Here is a 19,670-nt window from a genome sequence, read left to right as displayed (position 1 = left end):
GAGGGCGGTGCAGAGGGACTCTAGTCTAGATGGAACCCTCCAACCTCAAGAGGAACAGCCTGAGAAGATGTTTCATAACCACATTATCATATGAGTCAGTGGACGACTGAGAAAAACAAGGAGACAGAGATAATATGGCAAAAAAGGAGATGGTGGGAAGAGGGGGCATAAGCAGCGATATGTCTGTAGTTCTTACTTTGTGTTTGTGTCAAGTAGGGTGCTAAAACCTTGGCCCTCTTCTTCTCGTAACCTTTTTGTGTGATGTCACCTAAAAAAGAGAGATGATTACCAATTAAAAACATGAACAGCATAAATTCAGCATTTCATTTTGAGATAAATTTTTGGTCAAACGTTCTTCAAAACAGTAAGACAAATTTTAGTTGGAAAAAAACACACAACTTTCCACTTCTGTGTAATATTCAACATGAGTTTTTTTGCAGTTCAAATACAAAAATAACTACATTAGATCACAAAAAATCTAAACAGCAGGCATTGTTTTAAAAAAGGTAACAAAAATACACCTAAAGATAATTTATTTATAGTGTGTGTCAAAATACTATTTTGGGGTCAGTGCATAAAGATTTTAATTTTGCATTGTTAAATAGAAATTAGGACTTACAATAAAATTGTAAACGATTGTTGTTTTTTGTACATATATACACTAATGTTCAAAAGAAAAAAAAAAGTAATACTACTCAACATTGGATTCAGTAAACTGATCAAAAGTGACAGCAAAGGCATTTACAATGTTATAAAATATCTGTCTTTCTAATAAATGCTGTTCTTTTGAACTTTAATTCATCAAAGCGTTCCAAAATAAATTATCATTATCACTTTACAGTATTTTTGATCAAATAAATTAAGCCTTGTTGAGTAGGAGAAAACAAAAGACATCCTTCAAAAAAACAAAAATAAATTCATCTTATTGACCCAGAACTGTTGAACAGTAGGGTATAGCCAATGACACTGGCATTGTAGTAGCAGATTATTAATAATGATAATGCTAAATAATATCTGGCGTTCAAAGGAACACATTTTAGCCGTTGATGGAGTAGGTTTGGAAACACAGGTTTAAAGAAACCCAAACACCCAAATCCTTAAAGATCATCACCATCTTACATTCAAACAGCCAAGCTGATTTGAGTGCGTGAGAGCTGGACTCGTGTGTGTGCTTGCGAGTGTGAAAAAGAGCAGAAAGTGTAATCTAGTGGGATTATGCAGGATGGAGAGAGCTTTGGTTATGATACGTGAGCAGCTCAAGCTCATTTCAACACATGCCCTGAAGGGGAAAGATTTCAAAAGAGATAACACAAAAATATTTATTATAATGCATAGAAATCAGACTGGCCTGTGCTCATGCGTTGACAGTAAACAGCAGAGATTTATGAGACAGGCCACTAAACAAATCGTTCTTTCGCAAGCATTTTTTTTTTTTACATTAAAAAAAGGAAAAATAGCAAAGAAGAGTCAACTCCCATAAGTAATGCATGAGGACCGAACCCAGCTGCACCATGGGATATTTTTAGCTCCACCAGACTGCTCTATCACATGTAGCTATGAAGGGGGTTGTGTATATGTGTATGTTCACGTTCAGTTTGATCCTTTCAGTGTCGTTCAGAAAGAGTGGTTTTGAACTGCAGTAAATGAATGTCAACTTTCAAGACAAGTCATTGCGCTTTTGTAAGTCAACCGCAAACTAGAAGGTTTTATTGGTGGCCTAAGGTGGTCCGGTCCACACTGAGGCTCAGATGGACTGTGGTTGGTTGCTGGGAGAATGATGATGATGAGAAGCGAGTGACAACAGACTGAGGCAGAAATCTACATTAAGCCTTGACACACATGACATCACCTAAAGTTAGACATCAACACACACTTTCAGTCTATGAATCAGTGACCTGTAACATCCCACCTCAGATTCTCACTTCCACAAATTATAGGACTTTAAAAATCATAGAAATTTGGAAATTGTATTACTGTCTTTCAGTCCAATACAGTAAAATTACCAATTCTAAACCATATAACATGCAATCTTATGTCTGAGCAATAATTTTAACCTGTAATCCAGACATTAAGCCTAAAATCTAACCTTCATTTCTTTTAAATTCACATTCCTAAACTGTAATTCAACTATACTAAACTGTCCCGAAAGGGAAATTATTCCAGAACTGGACTGAGATCCAAATCTTATTTTTTAACTAGTATCAATAAAACAAATATACTGTATAATCCAATGTTTATCATTAAAATCTAATCCAAATACTTTTCTAATATTGGATCCTTAGTCTGAATTGAGCACATTCATATTGGAACATCGAGAGAAAAATCTTTTTAATCATGACAGCAATCTTGTATTTGCAAGCAGTTATGGGAAAAAGTTACCTTTTTCAGTACAGCACTTATCTTCCTGGCTCTGGCGTTTTCAATGATTTAGTTTATGCATACATAAACATCTACTGGCATGCATGCATACACATACAAACACGTGGGGATTCTCTTGGCCCTGAGAGAAAGGAGGTGAGGGAGGACGGCACTGCTTTAGGAGATAAAGCTTTACAAAATACAGTTTGACTGCATTAGCAAAACTGAAATGAAACACCTAAAAGTGACTTAATTTAAAATTGACATTTTACATGCATATTCATATTAACAGAGATTAAATGGAATGATAATGGCTTTAGCAAATAAATAAACATTACCATTCAAATATGTTTGGTCAATAAGATTTTATGCTTTTGAAAGAAGTCTCTTTTGCTCAGCAAGGCTGCATTTATTTGCTTAAGAAATAAACTTTGTAAAATATTAGTATTTTATAATTGTACAATTTTAAATAATTCTTTGCTATTTTAAAATATTTTAAAATGTGATTTATTCCTGTGATGTAAATTCCTGATGCTGCAAAAAAAAAAAAAAAATACTTGTTAATGGTTTCACATTATGCATTTTCTGTTAAGGTAATTACAATAGAGACAGAACCATCTAGTCCCTCAGTGGCTTTCTGTACGACAGACATGCACACCAGCTGCTCGGACTGTGGGAAAGTTGGATCTGGAGCAGGAATACGTGTGTCTCACTGACTAGAGTGTGTGTATGAGGGAAAGAGAGAGATGGACAAACATCTATTTTTAATTGACTGTGAGAGAACTTGTCTTGTTCTTTTGAAAAGCATTAACTTGCCCTGAATACAATGTTTTCAGATACTCATATCAACCCTCCCTCCGGTGTGCTGCATCACTGGCCCTGAAACACTATGACACTACAGAGTGCTCACAATGACTTTCACTCAAGACATAATACAGCTATCTCTCCATTGTGTCCGTACACTCACACACACACACACACACACACACACACAGCCTCAGTTACCCTCCACCAGATGGTGACTCACCATTCAACAACTGCTAACACTGTATCACACTGTACTGAAGATGAATTTCATTGCCCTCCTTCACTGTTCTTTTGTCCACGTCCAACAGTCTGTCTTTCCTTACACACACACACACACACACACAAACATTTCCTTTCCCTCTAGATGATGTCATGTTCTCCAGTGCTAAATCTTCTAGCCTATGACATGGTTTCCTGTTCTGCTGAGAATATAAAAACAGAATGTGAGAGACAGAGAGAAACACAGACAGAGAGTGACAGTGAAAACCTGCTCATGGAAACACTAAAGTCAGGGTTACCAGGGTGTGTGCATGCAGGTGACAGCAAGACTCAAATTACCACTTTACACACCTGGGAACATGCCTTGCCAGGTGTAACCTTCCTACTTTACTTTGTAACATAGTTTATATGGGGATGATCTGACCTGCATGTGTTTACAGTGCAACTGCAAGTATAAATGTTGTCAAAACTTTAGAATGAAATCAAAATAAAATTTGATGCACTGTTACACATGAGATTAGCGGTGCAAGCCCTTGTTTGTTGATCACAAAGTAAAAAGTAGAGGAGAAAAACTAAGACGCGGAGTGTATTCAAAGTGCCGCCATTACTGTCTAGAGTGCGTGGAATGGTGTGCTGTGATTGGTTGAGTGGATATATCGCATTCGGCGAGACTGGCGCAAAAAGAGTACCCTAGACGTGTCACTCGTATAGTTTTGAAAGGGAAAAATGCAACACTTAATATGGCCACTCAAACGCAAGAAGCCCCACCTTCTGAATAAAAGAGCCAATCGCTAATCGGTAAAAGTGTGCACTTTGGATAGGTTAAATGCAGAGCACGAATTCTGAGTATGGGTCACTTTACTTGGCTGTATGTCACGTCACTTGGTTTTTGTTTGTTTTTTTAAGTCAACACATCACTGTTAGAAGTCCAATTTGCTATAGAAACAGTCAGGGCTCTGAGATGTGCGCTCAGGACAGCGCATGCACACTGGCTGATCTAGCCTGAAAAATAAGCTTTTTATAACGCTATTTGAACAAATGTAAAATTGAATCGTAAGCTTAGTGAACAGTTTTGGAGAATTTGATGTTTCCACATTCAACGTGATAGAAGATGCACTTGCATGCCCGAGAGGCGTTTCAAAGATGGCCGCCGAGTGAAATGACTTGCCTTAAAGGGATTTTGATATAACTAACTTAAATACATACACACACACTACCAAAACAAAAGCCTACTCAGAGGAGAAATTATCTGTGCATGTTTGGAGAGATCATGTTAGCTACAATAAAAGTATTTAAAATTGCTGAGTGAATATAAGGCCACAAATTTCTAAAACTTTTTTATGCATTTACACAGCAGAGAAACAGAACTGCAATATACAAATTAATTAGAAAAAACATTTTCAGTCACATGCTGTCTAGTTAAACATTACCAATGAAGGTCTGTTTCCACCACTGAGTAAAAAAAATTATTAAAAAAAAAGGAAATTGGGATTTTTTTTGTCTCACAATGTCCTTTTTTTCTCAGAACTGTATGATATAAACTTGCAACTGTAAAAAAAATGACAGAATTTGAGCTGACTTGTGAGTTGGGTTGGGTGTCACAATTGCAAGTTTTATATCTCACAATTCTGAAAGGAAGTCAAATTTGCCGGATATGGACATGCAATTGAGTGAAAAAAGTCATAATTGTATAATAGTTTTTTTCCCTCATGATTGTAAGTTTATATCCCACAATTTTGAAGACAAAAAAAGTGGTGGATACAAGCTTCCATAGTTACCAGAGTATAATATGTTAGGAGAGAAACATCTCTAACTGGCAGTTTGGAAAAACTGCTTCCTAACAGGATAGTGTATGCTAGTCTGCTAGAAGTAAAGTGTGCATCTTTTCTTTTTTCAAGCCTGATGTCCATCATGGACCGGTGAATAATTCAGTTACAGAGGAACCTATATTGCAACCATTGCAAAAGATATTAACTATTAAAATGTCCTGTGTGATGTGCACTTGAGAGCGAGCTAGCTTGAGAAACCAGGAGAGATTTAGTTTTTTCAAAGGAGACAACAAACATGGTGGGAAAGAGGGAAAACAGAGATGAGATAGTGGGAGAGACAGCGCAACATGTCAGAAAGCATGCTGTGAATCATGGGTAAATGAGTGTATTTGCTTCCCAATGCTCTGTGACCTAGATTAGAGTAATCTCTCTCTCTCTCTTTCTGTTTTATCAATCACAATCAGACATTGTACAGCTGGTCCTAGCCTCTTTAGTTTAAGTATATGCTGACCAGCTATGGAAGAGGATTTCCACACTCACACACACACACAGCTCATTTGATCAGCTTAAGTGCATAAAAGCGTCTGAGTATGTGCTGGGAATTCAAGCAGAGATCACGACTGCTCAGCCCTGATGCTCTCAATGGTGCTCATTGTCACTCTGTCACGAAGACACACACGAACAGAAACAAACTATTTCATTCACAACACACGTTCATTACAAATACTGAATACATGATGATGCTGGAGTCTCTCTATGAAATATTAAGCCAATTTGTATAATTAAAAGGAGTCAACATTAAGAATGCTTTGTCTACTGGCCCAGTAGAAATGTAGCAACATATTTTAAATGTAAAGGATATTTTGTATTTAATATTAAGCCTATTTGTATCATTTAGCTCAACATTTAAGATGTTTTTTTCTACTGGCTCAGGGAATGTGAAGGCTATATTTTTGGGTACATATTTATAAATGTTACTGTATATGTAAGGATATTTTTATTTACATTTAAACCTAGTATTTTTTTTAATTTACAGGGCTTGACAAAAATAATGTTTTGCCTGCTAGGCCATGAAGAAAAATGTTTCTTAAATGTTTTTTTTTTAATGTATACATATAATTTGCAAGGATATTTTATTTATTATTATTTTATTTTAAGGAATTTTTATGTATATTATATGTAAAGATATTTTTATTACAATTTCAAACTATTTGTATGATTTAAAGGGCTCAATAATAATAACAATGTTTTTTTGTTTGTTTTTTTCCTGCTTGTCCAGGAGAAAATATTGCAAAACATATTTTATAAAATGTATGTTTTATTTGTAAAGATATTTTGATAAGCCTAATTAAAATTTACATTTCTGTACAAAATAAATCTCAGATTTGTTATTGAATATTTTTGAAATATGTCACTTTACAGAAGTAAAATAAGAAGTAAATGCACAGCCCTAGAGAGGAACAATTATATTATTGAGGGGGAAAAATACTAATATAAAATAATCATTCATACCATCCTATGCCAAATGTGGGGTGCCATGTCCAAAAACAAGCCATAAGCATGCTAACATATCCAATTCCATCATATTTTACAGTTCTATTTTGATAGTGACAACTGTTACTATTCAAAACAAATGTGTTAATATTGTCATAACACATTTTTCTGCAATTAAAACAATAAAAGGCATACATTATCTCAACAGGCTAGAAATAACAGCAGCTCTAAAAACTACCGTTGTCAAACCTATGGCCATAACTACACTACTACTATGTCTGAACCCAAACAAAAATCAATGAAGCCGGGTCTATGAGCAGTGAGCTGGAAGCAGCCATCCTCCATTGGTCCTTCAAAGACTGAAAGAGTCTTTCATTGTGACCTTTTCTCTGTGCTATACAGTCATTAGTGCAAAGGAAAGATGATATGGGTGTGATGCTAAACATATGCTCATATCATGACAAACATTACTCAAAAGCAAACCGTGCTACTTAGTTTTGACTGTATTTTTAAGGCTGCAGTAGGCTTCGCCTGTCTAAGAGCCAAAAAGTGGGGACTGTAGGTGGGGACTGTGAATCGTGCCAGGACTGCATTGTGGGCTTTAAGAAACAAATATGCAGAAACATGTATAGGCTATATAATGCATACTTCAGAAGCCAACCTCTGGGAAATTAAGAACACAATAAAGACAGAAACAGATAAGCTTGTGTGTGTTTGCAAAACTGCACCAGCAAGGACACAAGATGATGTATGCAACTGTAATAAAATCCCAAAACACACGACAATAGTAAGTGAAGCCAAAAGCAAACTAGCCATCATTTGTAATCTGCCTCCAGGTGCTCTCTTGATGTTCTGTGTGGGAGACATACTGAGAATGAGTGCAGGCTGCACTGATGGCAGATCAGCTGTTATTTCAAATGATTCTCTGGTGCAGAGATAAATGAGAATCTCTTTTTATATTTCAGTAATGCGGTTTAAGATATTGTTTTGCTCTTCTGAATCTTTCATACACCACTGCTGAAAGGCTTATATAACAAATAAGGATGACTAAACACACAAACAAACAAGAGCCCCTTCTGCAATGAATCACAATGACCATAACAGCGAAGTAATGTAAACAATCACACACACACATTTTTGATCAACTGAGGTCTAGACTCACCGTTAATACTGAAGACCATTAAAAATGCTTAACACAGAGTAAAAGTTTGTTTATGTGAATTTTATACATGTGCATATAGCCTATGGGCATGATATTAAAGCTATATATTCAAAAGCCCTGAAAAAGTTTCACACTGGTCCATGCCAAGTTCCATTGTCTGAGAGTGATTTACATGTTTTGTGGCAAGCTGTTTTAACATTTATTCCATAGAACCAATGTTACGAATACATATTTTAATGTTTAAATGCAATTAAATAGTGCCTACTATTTTCTTCAAATTTGCAGTTAACTGTTCTATAGACACTAGCAATTACTGGACAGTAAATTTCAAATTTTAGTGCTTGCAAATATTTAATATTGGTCAGTAGTTGGGATATTGATAGTTAATTTCTTTTTAATGGTCTGTATTTATTTCATAAAGATTGAAATATTTATAATTAATAATTTATATCTTAAAACTTGTAAATAATTCCATACAATTAATAAGACCTAATACTACTGAAAATTGATTTTATATATACATGGATATATATATATATACATGGATATATATATATATATATATATATATATATATATATATATATATATATATATATATATATATATATATATATATATATATATATATATACACAAATACATATATACACACTCATATGTGATTAGACTACATTAACATTAGATTATAAATATGTATTATTATCTAAATGACAGACCTTTCAATGGAATTCAATGGAAAAATTAGCAATGGAATGGAATGGAAATTAAGAAAACAAAAAAGACAGAAACAGATAAGCTTGTGTGTGTTTGCAAAACTGCACCAGCAAGGACACAAGATGATGTATGCAGCTAATATCTAATGCACAAGTACTAAATAAAAATAAAAAATATATATACTGGAAATTATTGAATTACTTACAAGTAATAAGTAAAAACAAGTACCAGTAAGCTAATTTATAAAAAAGGTACTTTTTCATTCTAAGGAATAAATGTTAAAACGGATTGCCATACATGACCTCTCATTGAATCTTAAATGGGTGTTAATTGTTTATGAAGGAAAAATTCGTTCAGATCTATTAATAGCACTGTCAATGTATCAAGCAGTACACTCATTAAGAAATCCCCAAGCCATAGGATAAATGTTAGTTTGCCCATTATATTTTACCCATAAAGAGAGTACCCCATTATACTTACAGCCATATAGTGTAATATTACAAAAGCTATTGTGTTGCACGGGATTACATATTTTAAATATATATATATTTTCCCATTATAAGATTAAATAAAGACTAAATATACAGTTAATACTGAATACTACTTAGTTGATGGAGTCTGTATGAAGTATGAAGAGACACATGCAGAATAACAGTGGCCTGTAATTAATCACATAAATACATCCAGCGCGCTTCACAGACTCTGTGTTTTTGTTTTACACAATGTAACAGTAAATAAGGAAACATGTTAGAGTAATGTCAGGACAATTAAAGAGCAAAACAAACCGGAACATACGTTTAAAATGCGGATAAATGCGACGCAGAACTAGTGAGCTGCAGAAAAAGAGGTCAGTGTGTTTCCGCGAGCGGCGGCGACATTGAAGCATCATCATCACGGAACCTGTGTGTGTGGATGCTCTTATTGAGGATGCAAGACTGAACCTGTCAGTTCAGTACATATCCATATAAAAGCACGCAAAAAGGGAAGGAAGAGCCGTTGTGTTTAAAGGCTTACCCTCCGACAGCTCCAGGTCCAGCTCAGCGAGCTGCTCCCGGATCTCTTGGGGGAGAGCGGACACATCCACACCGCGCTCCGCCATTATGGCCCGACACCGGGTGGGGAGAACGGCAAAGAACGGTTGACCGACAACAAAAATACCCGTGTCCTCCTCACATTGAAAAACAAATGGTATTAGACAGCTGACCGAGCTCCATCATCTCCGCCATGCCGAGAAAGAAATCCCAGCCGATGTTAGAGTCACATGACCAGGGCTCGGGATGAGGAGTCTGAGCCTGCGAGACTGTGCTCTGAAGCCCTCTGGTGTGGTGAGAGAGAATCTTTATAATCAAGTACCTTGAATTCAAACACTTCAGTGGTTAAAGTAGTTTTCCCCCAGAATTTTAAATCCTGTCATTATTTACTCACCAATATGTCTTCTAAATCCGTATGTAGTTTTGAAGAAGCTTCAAGCAACTATTTTCCATACAACACACTATGTCTGTCAAAAAGATCTAAAAACACTAGAGATTTTCACTTTCGATGTGATTTACACAAGCAGGCATTAGGTCTATCAGTTTTTTTTTTGTATATAGTAAATGTACTTATTAAACATTTAACAGGTTCTTACTGTCACAATTGTACAATACTAGTAAAAAAAAAAAATGTAATCCAAGGAACGTGTCCTACTTGTGTACATATCATTGCAAATATTTTTATACAAAGGCAATATACAAGCTTTGTATCGTTTATGATATATTACTCACACTGATAAACAACATATGCATATACACCAAGCAGTCACGCACACAAATCCCACTGTATCACCTCTATATACACAGAGGAACAGAACACCTTCAAAACAAGATGATAAATATAGCAGAAAGCCAGCTCAACGCATCTCATTGAATGTACAAGAGGCTAGAGTTCCAACAATGTTTAATTATGACATATCTTAAGGACTGTTTCAGTTAGTCAATATCATACTGTAAGCAATGTTTGTACGCCGACACTCATTTCATATGTACAGCTCTAGTTTAGGGGCTTCACTTACACATTACACAATTTGGGATCAGTGAGTTATACAAACCGTGGAAAGCAGTACGTTCTACATCCAAATAGGATAAATCCAGATGCAAGTAAGGTCAGTGGCAGAAACTGATATGGCAGATCGGATCATGTTTAGAAAAAAATAAAAATAAATGATAATCTACACCTCATTTAATAAAAACACGTTATGAGAAATATGATGCCATTGTCCAAAACCTATAAAAGCCAATTTCCTCAACATATGAAAAAGTATGCCTTGATAAATCATGATTATGAGATAAAAAGTCATAATGACAATCAAAATGTATGTTTATGAGACAAAATGGCTTATTTTATTATGATGATTTTATTTTTACATCATAGGTATGATTTATCACTGCATGATCTTTTTTCTTATGTGGCAGAAATTAGTTTCTATTAAAAAAAACTAAACCAAAAACCAGATATTATAAGCTGAATAAAAAAAAAAAAAAAAAAAAAAAAAAAAAAAAAAAAAAAACAAGTTTTAATAGAAAAGCCAAGTTTTAACTAGCACAGATTATGCTATTTAAAAAAAATTTATCAGACATGAACTGTTTAATGGAATCCAACTCAAGTTATGAGTTAGTTATGCGCACAAGATGAAACTCATTCAGGATAGCCAAGTTTGTGTCTTTCGGGCCCCAACAAAGAAATAATAACGTTTTACTTCTGTAACACCATCCTATCACTTATTAAAAAGCATTTCAACCATTTTGAAACGAGACTTCACATTCATAGCCGGGTTAGTTAACTACTGTACATTCACAAAACGCAAGCACAATTCATTACGCGTGAGTTTTTGTGCGCATGTTCCCTGTTGAGACCAGCTGCACTTCAATTTTGGGGTCTAACCTCTAATGCAAAAGGATTTATGTATTTTGGTTAAAGATACTTATAATTCAGCAGAGCATATCATAATCATACTGATCTAAAACTTGTCCACGTGGTTACGCTACCCGTTATATATATATATATATATATATATATATATATATATATATATATATATATATTGCAAAATGCAGACAAACCAATAACAATATTCAAATATAAAAATATATTTTCTCTCCATTCTTAAGCTTTTCCAAGTCTATTCTGTGGCGCCAGGTTACGTTAATGTGAGAGACACGATCTTCACCAGGACCTGAGAGAAATTACTTTAGATACGGCGATAAAATTAAGACAGAGCGGAAGAGCGAGAAATGAAAAAAGCGAGTATGTGTGAGAGAGCGTCACCAAGAGAGACTGAGAAAGGTGTTAAACTTATCTGCATAGTGTAGTAATCATCTTTCTAATGTGGCCAGAATCATGCAACGAATCATTATATTAGAAAAACCATTGAATAAAAAGCTAAATAATTACAAGTATCCGCAAACGAGACAAATATCAACTCAATGCACTAGTGAGAAGATCTATACAAGTATATGTAAAGGTGTATTTTATAGAGATGACTGAAGAGACTTCATTTCCACTGCAATGCTTGACAGGGGCGTCGTATGATGTCACTACTTAGCCTGGGGAGAGTCTGTGATAGGCTACGGGTGAGCAGGGTGTGGTCAAAGCATGGTAACATTGCTTCCCATTTGTCACATGAGAGCATTTACAAACACACCAGGACTGACAGTTTTGAGGGGAAAGGGGGGATTCGCTCCTCTGAAAGTATAATTAGTTCTCATTGGCTGAACGACATGCTCATCATCTGGATGTGGGCTGCGATTGGGAGGAAGTATCTCCAGCTGAGTTACTCCACTGGCCCGAGCCCATTCCCGCTAAAACAGCAACAGCCTCTGCCGCACGCACGCTCAGACCGTTAACCGACACCGGAGCCGGAACCGACACGGGCATCACCAACGCCGCCACCGAACTCTCATCCACCCCTGCAGCTGAAGGGAGAGAAACAGGGGATGGATGAATGTTAAATATAAGGCATTTCCCACAAATAAAGAAAATACGATTGTCATGTGGGAGGAGAATTTTGATGATAAACAGATGATCTACCAAGATATGCTTTTTTCTGCATGGCAGTAACAGGGCAGTCCTTATGGGCCAACAGCAGCTCTTTCAGATGGGTCACCTCAGTCCTCAACAGGGAAACTTCACTCTGTCAAGCACATTTACAAGACTGTCAATTAAGTCTTATGATCAAAGTGCATGAAGGTCATTTTATGCAGAAGAAAGCCATTAAGTGTATTTCCCCCAAATGTGTCTGACCAGCTGGACACAGCAACATTGGCTCAACCAACGGCATGATCAAATACACAAATTTGGGGTTAGTAAGATTTTGTAATGTTTTTTTAAAGAGATTTCTCATGTAGTGTTAGGGTTAGTTCTGCATTTATTTGATCAAAAATACAGTAAAAACTGAAATTGTCTAGTATAATTCGAACTGAATATAACTATATTTGAATAGATTTTAAAATGTAATGTATTTCTGTAATGGCAGAGCTGAATTTTACTCCAGTCTTCAGTGACACATGACCCTTCAGAAATTATTCTAATATGCTGTTTTATTGCTCGAGAAACATTTATTATTATTATTATTATTATTATTATCAATGTTGAAAACAGTTGTGCTGCTTAATACTGTTGTGGAAACAGTGATACATTTTTTGTTCAGGATTCTGGTATGAATAGAAAAATCAAAAGAACAGCATTTATTTCAAAAATATATATTTTGAACAGTTTAAAAATCTGTACTGTCGTTTCTCATCAATTTCAAGCATCCTTTTTGAATGGAAGTACTTTTTTTTTTCAATCTTACTGACCCCAAACAGTAATGAAGATTTCAACAGCATTATGAACAGTGACTCAAACTCACTTTATTTCCCGTGTCTTTTCACTCTGTCCGTCTGACTTACCGTGAGCGTGACGTTAGAATTAGCTAACTCCTCAGCGCGCTTCTCCAGGGCACTGACCCACACTTTCCGTTTTTGCCGGCAACGGGAAGCAGCGGCTCTGTTCCTTTCAAGAAAACGGCGCCTGCGCTCATCCGGCTCAATATCTGCTCCTCGTCGTCTGCGGCCTCCTTTCGTTGGAGCAGGGGACACCTGCAAGATATCGCTTGAGCTATCAAATACATTGAGAATGTGAGCATGTGACATGCGTAAAATAGTGTAAACTAGGGTTGTGCCGATAGACGATAGTATCGTGTATCGACGATAGCAGATGCCTTTGTCAATAGTCAAGATGATACTAGGCTAATTCTCCTATTAATGTATAACATTATAATAATTATTCTTATTTGTATTATTATTGGGCGGCCTATTATAATTCAGCTATTAAATCGCCCTGCTATTTCACTTCAGCACTGCATTTCATACACACGAGCGCACATCGTCTGCAGACAAAAGGTATTTTAATGCACTTTAACAAGTAATCTGAATGGCCTATATATTTGCAATATTTTAAAAGAGCCCTCACTAACTGAGTTTAATGCCACAGTTATCTTAGAATGCATCTCTTTCTTGTTTCTGTGGCAGTGCCTCGGGCTCGTCATGGGGCGCTGTATTTTCATATTTAACATGTTAGTTTATCAGTATGTTTGAAAGTATATTTTTTATTATTACTGGTGATCACGTAGGCTCACTATCGCACACCTGTGCGGTTTAAAACACCAAATAGTTATGCTATGACAAGAACAAAGAGTCTCTCTCTTGCTAATATCGTGTATCGTCGATCTCACGGGCTGACGATATGACGATTTGAAAAATTACACAACACTAGTGAATACTGATATATAATGCTTTAGTTGAGCTTATTTACTAGAAGTTATCCCATTTTACCTAATCATTTAACTATTTATTTACGTAACAACCCCTATTAAAAAAGAACAGGCAAACACTATCATATATGTAACACAGGCATGAGATGTCTGTGAGCACCTGTGGTTGAGCAGGTGATGGTGTCTCAGTCTGATCTGTTTTTTGTATTGGTGCTGGTCCACTAGGACTCTGCTGAGCTAGTGCTGCTTTTAGCCTCTAGATGGAGACAGATCCCATACACAAACACAAGGAAACACCACAACATGTAATTTAATGCTCAAAACCTATGCTTTACATTTTTTTAGTTAGTTAATCGTTACATAATAAGCTCATTGTTAAGCATTTATACCTAAGTAAACACTGCGTGTGCTAGCGTGGGTGTATGTGCGTTCATTCTCACCGTCTTGGCATCAGAATGTGTACTGTATCCAGACGGAGAGGAGGAGCCGCTGCTGCTCCCACCAATAGGAGGGCCTGGAATCCCTGGGATATTGGGCACTGGGTTTGATGATCTGGCAAGCTATATATACACACACATAACAACACAAGCTTAACATACTATAAACACAAAGCATAGACAAAAATACAAAACAGATGTGAGCTTGTTTTTAGGGTCATATTGCCAAAAATGTCATCATCTCAGATACTGTAAAGTTAATAATAATTGGTACTGTTTTGAATTTAAGAATGACATATGTCTGTGAGAGGTTTTCACAAGTGCAGATGTACTATATATTTTTATTTTCATGTAGTCAGTTGTCTTTAAGGCCATCTGTATGATTAAAAGGAATCATTTTATGTTCAACACATTGGATGTATTCTTGCATTAAAAAACAGCTGGAAAGAGTGCAGTGGAATGAATAAACTGAACTATTTTTAACTTGACATGCTGATGGTGCAAGAAGCTGGGGAAAAAAAGTGCAAGAACACATTCCTCCATAAGGGTAACAGATATTCCACAAATATTTGAGCTAAACAACGTCTTACTGTTAACTACTGTTAACTGAAATAGAGCTATAATATAAATATTTGATGAATGCATAGTATAAATGTTGGCAACAAATTAAAAATAAAATAATATTAAATAAATTCTAAATTAAATTCTAAAATTACTAAAACTGAAAAAAAAAATGAAATGCTAAATATAAAAAACTAAGAAAAATTAAAAAAAACAATACTAACTACAACCTTTTTATTAAATAAAACCAATTCATTTTGACACACAAAAAAAACAGAGACCCTAAAGTTTGTTCAAAAAAAAAAACTGCACACGTTCATCTTGTAAAACCCATTCCAAACATGTTTCTCTTTTAATTCAACATCCGTAATGCACCAGCACTAACAAGACTAATGCTAATTGTAATAATATTATAAATAAATAAAACACATTGACTAGCTGACCTCACTAACTCTGACTAGTTAGATGGAGAATGGATAATTGACGACCCTGACTCATCCCATAATGAGCACTTGTGTGAGATCTCCATACCGATATGACTGAAGTCTGCCCTGGACTGGGCAGCAGAGGAACAGTCTGACCATTTGGAAGCTGCATCAGCATGGGAAAAGAACCAGACGGCGAACTGAAAAGAGTCATAGAGGTACTATTTTAGGACACTTTTCCTCATGCAGGGTGAGGAAGCAGAGGTGTGAACAACACTGAAATGACTCATGCTATTAAAAAAAGAAGTTTCAACTCGAAGGAGTGAATCTGCTTCACTGCTGAAGATGAACACAACCTATCACAAAGTCAGGCTTGTGAGTTAATTTGGTTGGATCCAACACCTACAATCCAAAAAAAAGGCACTTGACATGAAGGGCCCTCTGCACTAGTGTGTTTGTACCTGAGTCTGTTTGACGGAGGGGTCCTGGTGATAACAGAGGTGGGAGAGGGGTGAGTTGGGTTCATGGCGTCGAATCCTTGGTGAAGTGGGAGTGAGCCTGGGCGCACTATGGTTGGTGTAGGAGTGGAACTTGCTGCAGTTCGTGGAGGAACATCCTGTTAAATGTAGATACATGACAATTTCATATGCAGCACTTGAAGAAAAAAAAAATACTGTAATCAATCTAACCCCAAATTTAAATTCACCTTGGCTTTCCTCATAGCAAGAGGCTCTTTTGCCATCCCAATGGCATCTTTGCTGTTTGTCATGCTGGAGGCGGAGTCTGGGCTGTTTGGAGGGGAGGAGTCAATCTCAAGAGGCCCCTCCCTCTCTTTAACCTCTGTAGGTGTCTGTAGAGCTGGAAGCTTTGAGGTTTAAGATATCAAATTCATTAAAGAAACCGTGTCAAACAGAGCATATAAGTTGATGACCTTTTACACTATCCTTATTTGAAGTCTTACCATGCTCTTAATTCTCCTCTCCTCCTCTTCCTGTGTTTTGCGGAGATCTTGCTCAAAGGAGCCAGCCAGCTCACTGAACAAACCCACCTCCTCACAATTCTTAAGAAACCGAGTGGGAGTGGGTGTCTGATCTGCACACACACATTTGTTTGACCATTGGTGAGGACGTTGCATGGACTTCCATTGATTTTCTATCATGTTAATGATATTTTCTATTCCCCCCCAAACCTACCCTCACAGAAAAATGTGCAAGATTTACATCAAAATATGCTCTCATAAGCCTTTTTTAACTAAATGAGGTCTAGTTAAATGTCCACACTAGTGGCTATCACTATATAAGTGAGGACATTTGGCACTAACACGTACACACAGTATTAGCAACAAATACAAACAGTCATAGGCGGCTAACTGCTCTATTTAGTCAAAAATGTAATCAAGATGTCCTTATATGTATTTCAACAGCACTCTCCTGTCATCTGACACTTTAATTGCTCAAGAAGACCTTTCAAAAGCAGAATGGATTCTGCCTTATCTGTTATGAAACAAAGGGACTATATTGTTGGAATCACTTCCAGAATGATTTTTTGATAAAACACTGAAAGCCAATTAGAATTTACCCAACCTCAAAGAAATCAAACATATAAAATTTTAGCGTGTGCTTATAATACACACATTATTATTGTTCTTGGGGTAAACCAGCATTAACACAGCACTCAATGATAAATTAATCTACACCACAAACCTGCTATGATAACTGTGTCTGTTCTAGCTTGTCCAAACTTCAGCGTCATCTCATGCTTATGTTTGTGCACTGCCAAATGGTCCTCATTGGTGAACCTCTAACATGAGAAACAGAAACAGAGACACGTGCATTAACCAGCTGTAAAGTTTTCAGTCAATTTGCGTCTCATCCTAATTCAAATCAGATGGAAGCTAGAAAGACAGAAGCAGTGGATGATATCAGGCCATCTGTTGTTTTTATGACGGCTTATGTTGTTATCCAGTTATGCAGTGCTATGGGAGCCTCTTACTCAGTGGAAGCAGGGATTAAAACAGCTGGTGTGATTTTAGAATAAAAGTTTGGGGCAACAATCTGTTTCTGGCCCCAAGATTAAGGGCCATAAAGATGCTAATACCTTATTATACACCTTATGCAAAAGAACATGACCGGCATAAAAAGAAGAATTTAAGAGTAATAATGCAAGAAATTAGCTCTTACCTGTCCACAGCCTGGGGCAGTGCAGACAAAAGGTCGATCGTCTCCCATTTTAGATCAACTTCTTCCTGTGTCACTTCTAAACACCAGAAGAAAAAAATATATGATTTTAAGAATAGTTCGACTTTTTATAAACCTCTATTCTATTAGTTTAATCTAATTTTTTAAAACCGTCATCTGACCATAAACCTCTATTTTAAATAATTTCTGCCAAACTTTGAATTTGAAATGTTGTACAGGCTCTTGACAGATGACAGGAATCTAGACTTCATAGCAGCAGAGAGGCCTGCTGGGTTCAACTGATTGCATAATGTGCATGATGATTACATGATAAGACGCTTTCATTTGACTATTGTCTGAGATCATTCCTGTTTAAAGAACATTTCCGCTAAATTAAACCAGCTTCAACCCAATAGCTTTCTCATACCCACAAATACCGCTAGCTAGCATGCGTTTCCTCTGTAAGCCATTCCAGATTTATCTACAGTAAGATCACTCCACACTAGTATGAAATAAAGCCGTAACAACCGTTTTAGCGAAACAATAACGTGTCGAAAGATTTGTCGAACTCCTGGCGCGTTGTGTTTCGTTTAAAAGGTTCTTATTTAGCGATGTCCGATTCGTGAACGAATCGTTCTTTTGAATCGGATCTTTTGGTTGAACTGGTTCACAAAACCAGTCCAAATGATTGGTCCACGAATCTGACTGAATCAATGAAATGATAGTAGGAGCATTTGTAGTGAACCAAAACGTAAAATTACTTTGTTACAAATTAAAATATATTGTAACTATATTTACGAAGTGATTGCATGGCAGCTTTACCAAAAACATTAGTAAAATATGTAAAGTAAAATATAGAAATAAGGCGGTTTTAAAAGAACTAAAACAAGACACAATAAAATTAATTATTATTAGTATCAAAAAGTTGACAAATCCGTGACCACGAGATGACGCAATTACGAGGTAGCATACGTAATATCCGAATCATTTTACCTAGTTTTTTTTAACGAACTGTCCAAAAGAACCGATTCGCGTAAACGAGTCGGACTTCCCATCAGTAAAGCTAACAGGCTAATGCTACCCACACATGAGCCAACAGGCTGCAACACCCCATTTACACTACAAGCGAGCGACGCGAAGGGACAAAACAAGAACACTCCCATTATATTAAACGAAGCTACAGTGCCAGAGCCTTACGATTATGATCGATGGATATAATGGGAGTGTTCTAATTGTGTCGCGAATCGCGCAGTGTACACACGGTGCTCATGACACCTCCACCATTCGCGAGACCTCTGCCGCTACACTTAAAGTCACTAATTGCAATGCATCAGATAAACCAAATGTGTTGCGTGTCACCTGTTCACCAGCCAAGGTTTCAGTGTTTACAAACTTACCCTGCTCCTCCCTCTCTCGTTCGTTCCCTCTCTCCGTCTTCCCACCTTTGGAACTCCTTCATCCAGCGTGCTCACAATGTGTTAATCTCGCGATATTTTGAGGTAATGCTCAAAACCAGATTCAAGTCCTTACGTAACAGCTTTGGAGCCATGATGAAAAATCCGAGTACTCTAGTTTACGCATCTCTGTGTTGCACACCACCGTCAAATGAAAATGACTCCCCACCTTAATTTTTTTTAAACTAATGGAAAAAATATTTTTTCAATTTGCATTAAAGTAAATACAATTTTGCAACTTGACAGGTAAAGAAAGTCACAAGGGTTTTATAATACAAATAATGTATTACTCCTATTGTGTG

General features: G+C 36.4%; 2 protein-coding genes across 5 annotated transcripts in view; both read right to left on the bottom strand.

Moving 5' to 3' along the window:
• dip2bb (disco-interacting protein 2 homolog Bb) overlaps positions 1 to 9,979 on the bottom strand; it is a 30,646-nt gene extending 20,667 nt beyond the window's left edge. For 2 of the 3 annotated variants that reach the window (XM_052558129.1, XM_052558131.1), the window contains exons 1-2: positions 9,541 to 9,979; positions 197 to 268 (exon numbers count right to left, since the gene is read on the bottom strand). In XM_052558129.1, coding sequence (XP_052414089.1) covers positions 197 to 268; positions 9,541 to 9,625 — 157 coding nt within the window. In that variant the 5' untranslated portion in view covers positions 9,626 to 9,979. The remainder of the gene's footprint in view (positions 1 to 196; positions 269 to 9,540) is intronic. The other variant, XM_052558130.1, reaches the window with a different exon arrangement.
• A 465-nt stretch (positions 9,980 to 10,444) lies between these two features.
• LOC127959134 (cyclic AMP-dependent transcription factor ATF-7-like) lies at positions 10,445 to 19,448 on the bottom strand. Of its 2 annotated transcripts, XM_052558134.1 has the most exons (12): positions 19,312 to 19,448; positions 17,918 to 17,993; positions 17,441 to 17,537; positions 16,699 to 16,829; positions 16,444 to 16,602; positions 16,199 to 16,353; positions 15,844 to 15,937; positions 14,755 to 14,874; positions 14,475 to 14,570; positions 13,452 to 13,640; positions 12,592 to 12,694; positions 10,445 to 12,476 (listed from the first exon to the last, which is right to left on the bottom strand). In XM_052558134.1, exons 2-12 carry the CDS (start codon positions 17,963 to 17,965, stop codon positions 12,289 to 12,291), a joined length of 1,380 nt encoding a protein of 459 aa, XP_052414094.1. In that variant the 5' UTR covers positions 17,966 to 17,993; positions 19,312 to 19,448; the 3' UTR covers positions 10,445 to 12,288. The 2 variants fall into 2 exon arrangements, with proteins under 2 accessions (XP_052414094.1, XP_052414095.1); XM_052558135.1 differs by lacking the exon at positions 14,475 to 14,570 and having other exon boundaries at positions 19,312 to 19,445.
• Between the last annotated feature and the right edge of the window lie 222 nt (positions 19,449 to 19,670).

The sequence above is a fragment of the Carassius gibelio genome, chromosome B6 (genome assembly GCF_023724105.1).
Source record: "Carassius gibelio isolate Cgi1373 ecotype wild population from Czech Republic chromosome B6, carGib1.2-hapl.c, whole genome shotgun sequence".
Lineage (NCBI taxonomy): Eukaryota > Metazoa > Chordata > Actinopteri > Cypriniformes > Cyprinidae > Carassius > Carassius gibelio.
This window is presented reverse-complemented; position numbering and strand designations above follow the sequence as displayed.

Bases quoted from the DNA above. Each gene is read 5' to 3' on its own strand.
- LOC127959134 (XM_052558134.1), bottom strand. From the start codon at position 17,965: ATGGGAGACGATCGACCTTTTGTCTGCACTGCCCCAGGCTGTGGACAG. The intron at 16,830-17,440 runs GTTTGTGGTGTA...GTGTGTGTGCAG, and splicing joins AGACACAGTTATCATAGCAG to ATCAGACACCCACTCCCACT. The intron at 12,695-13,451 runs GTAAGTCAGACG...TGTGCTTGACAG, and splicing joins ATTCTAACGTCACGCTCACG to AGTGAAGTTTCCCTGTTGAG.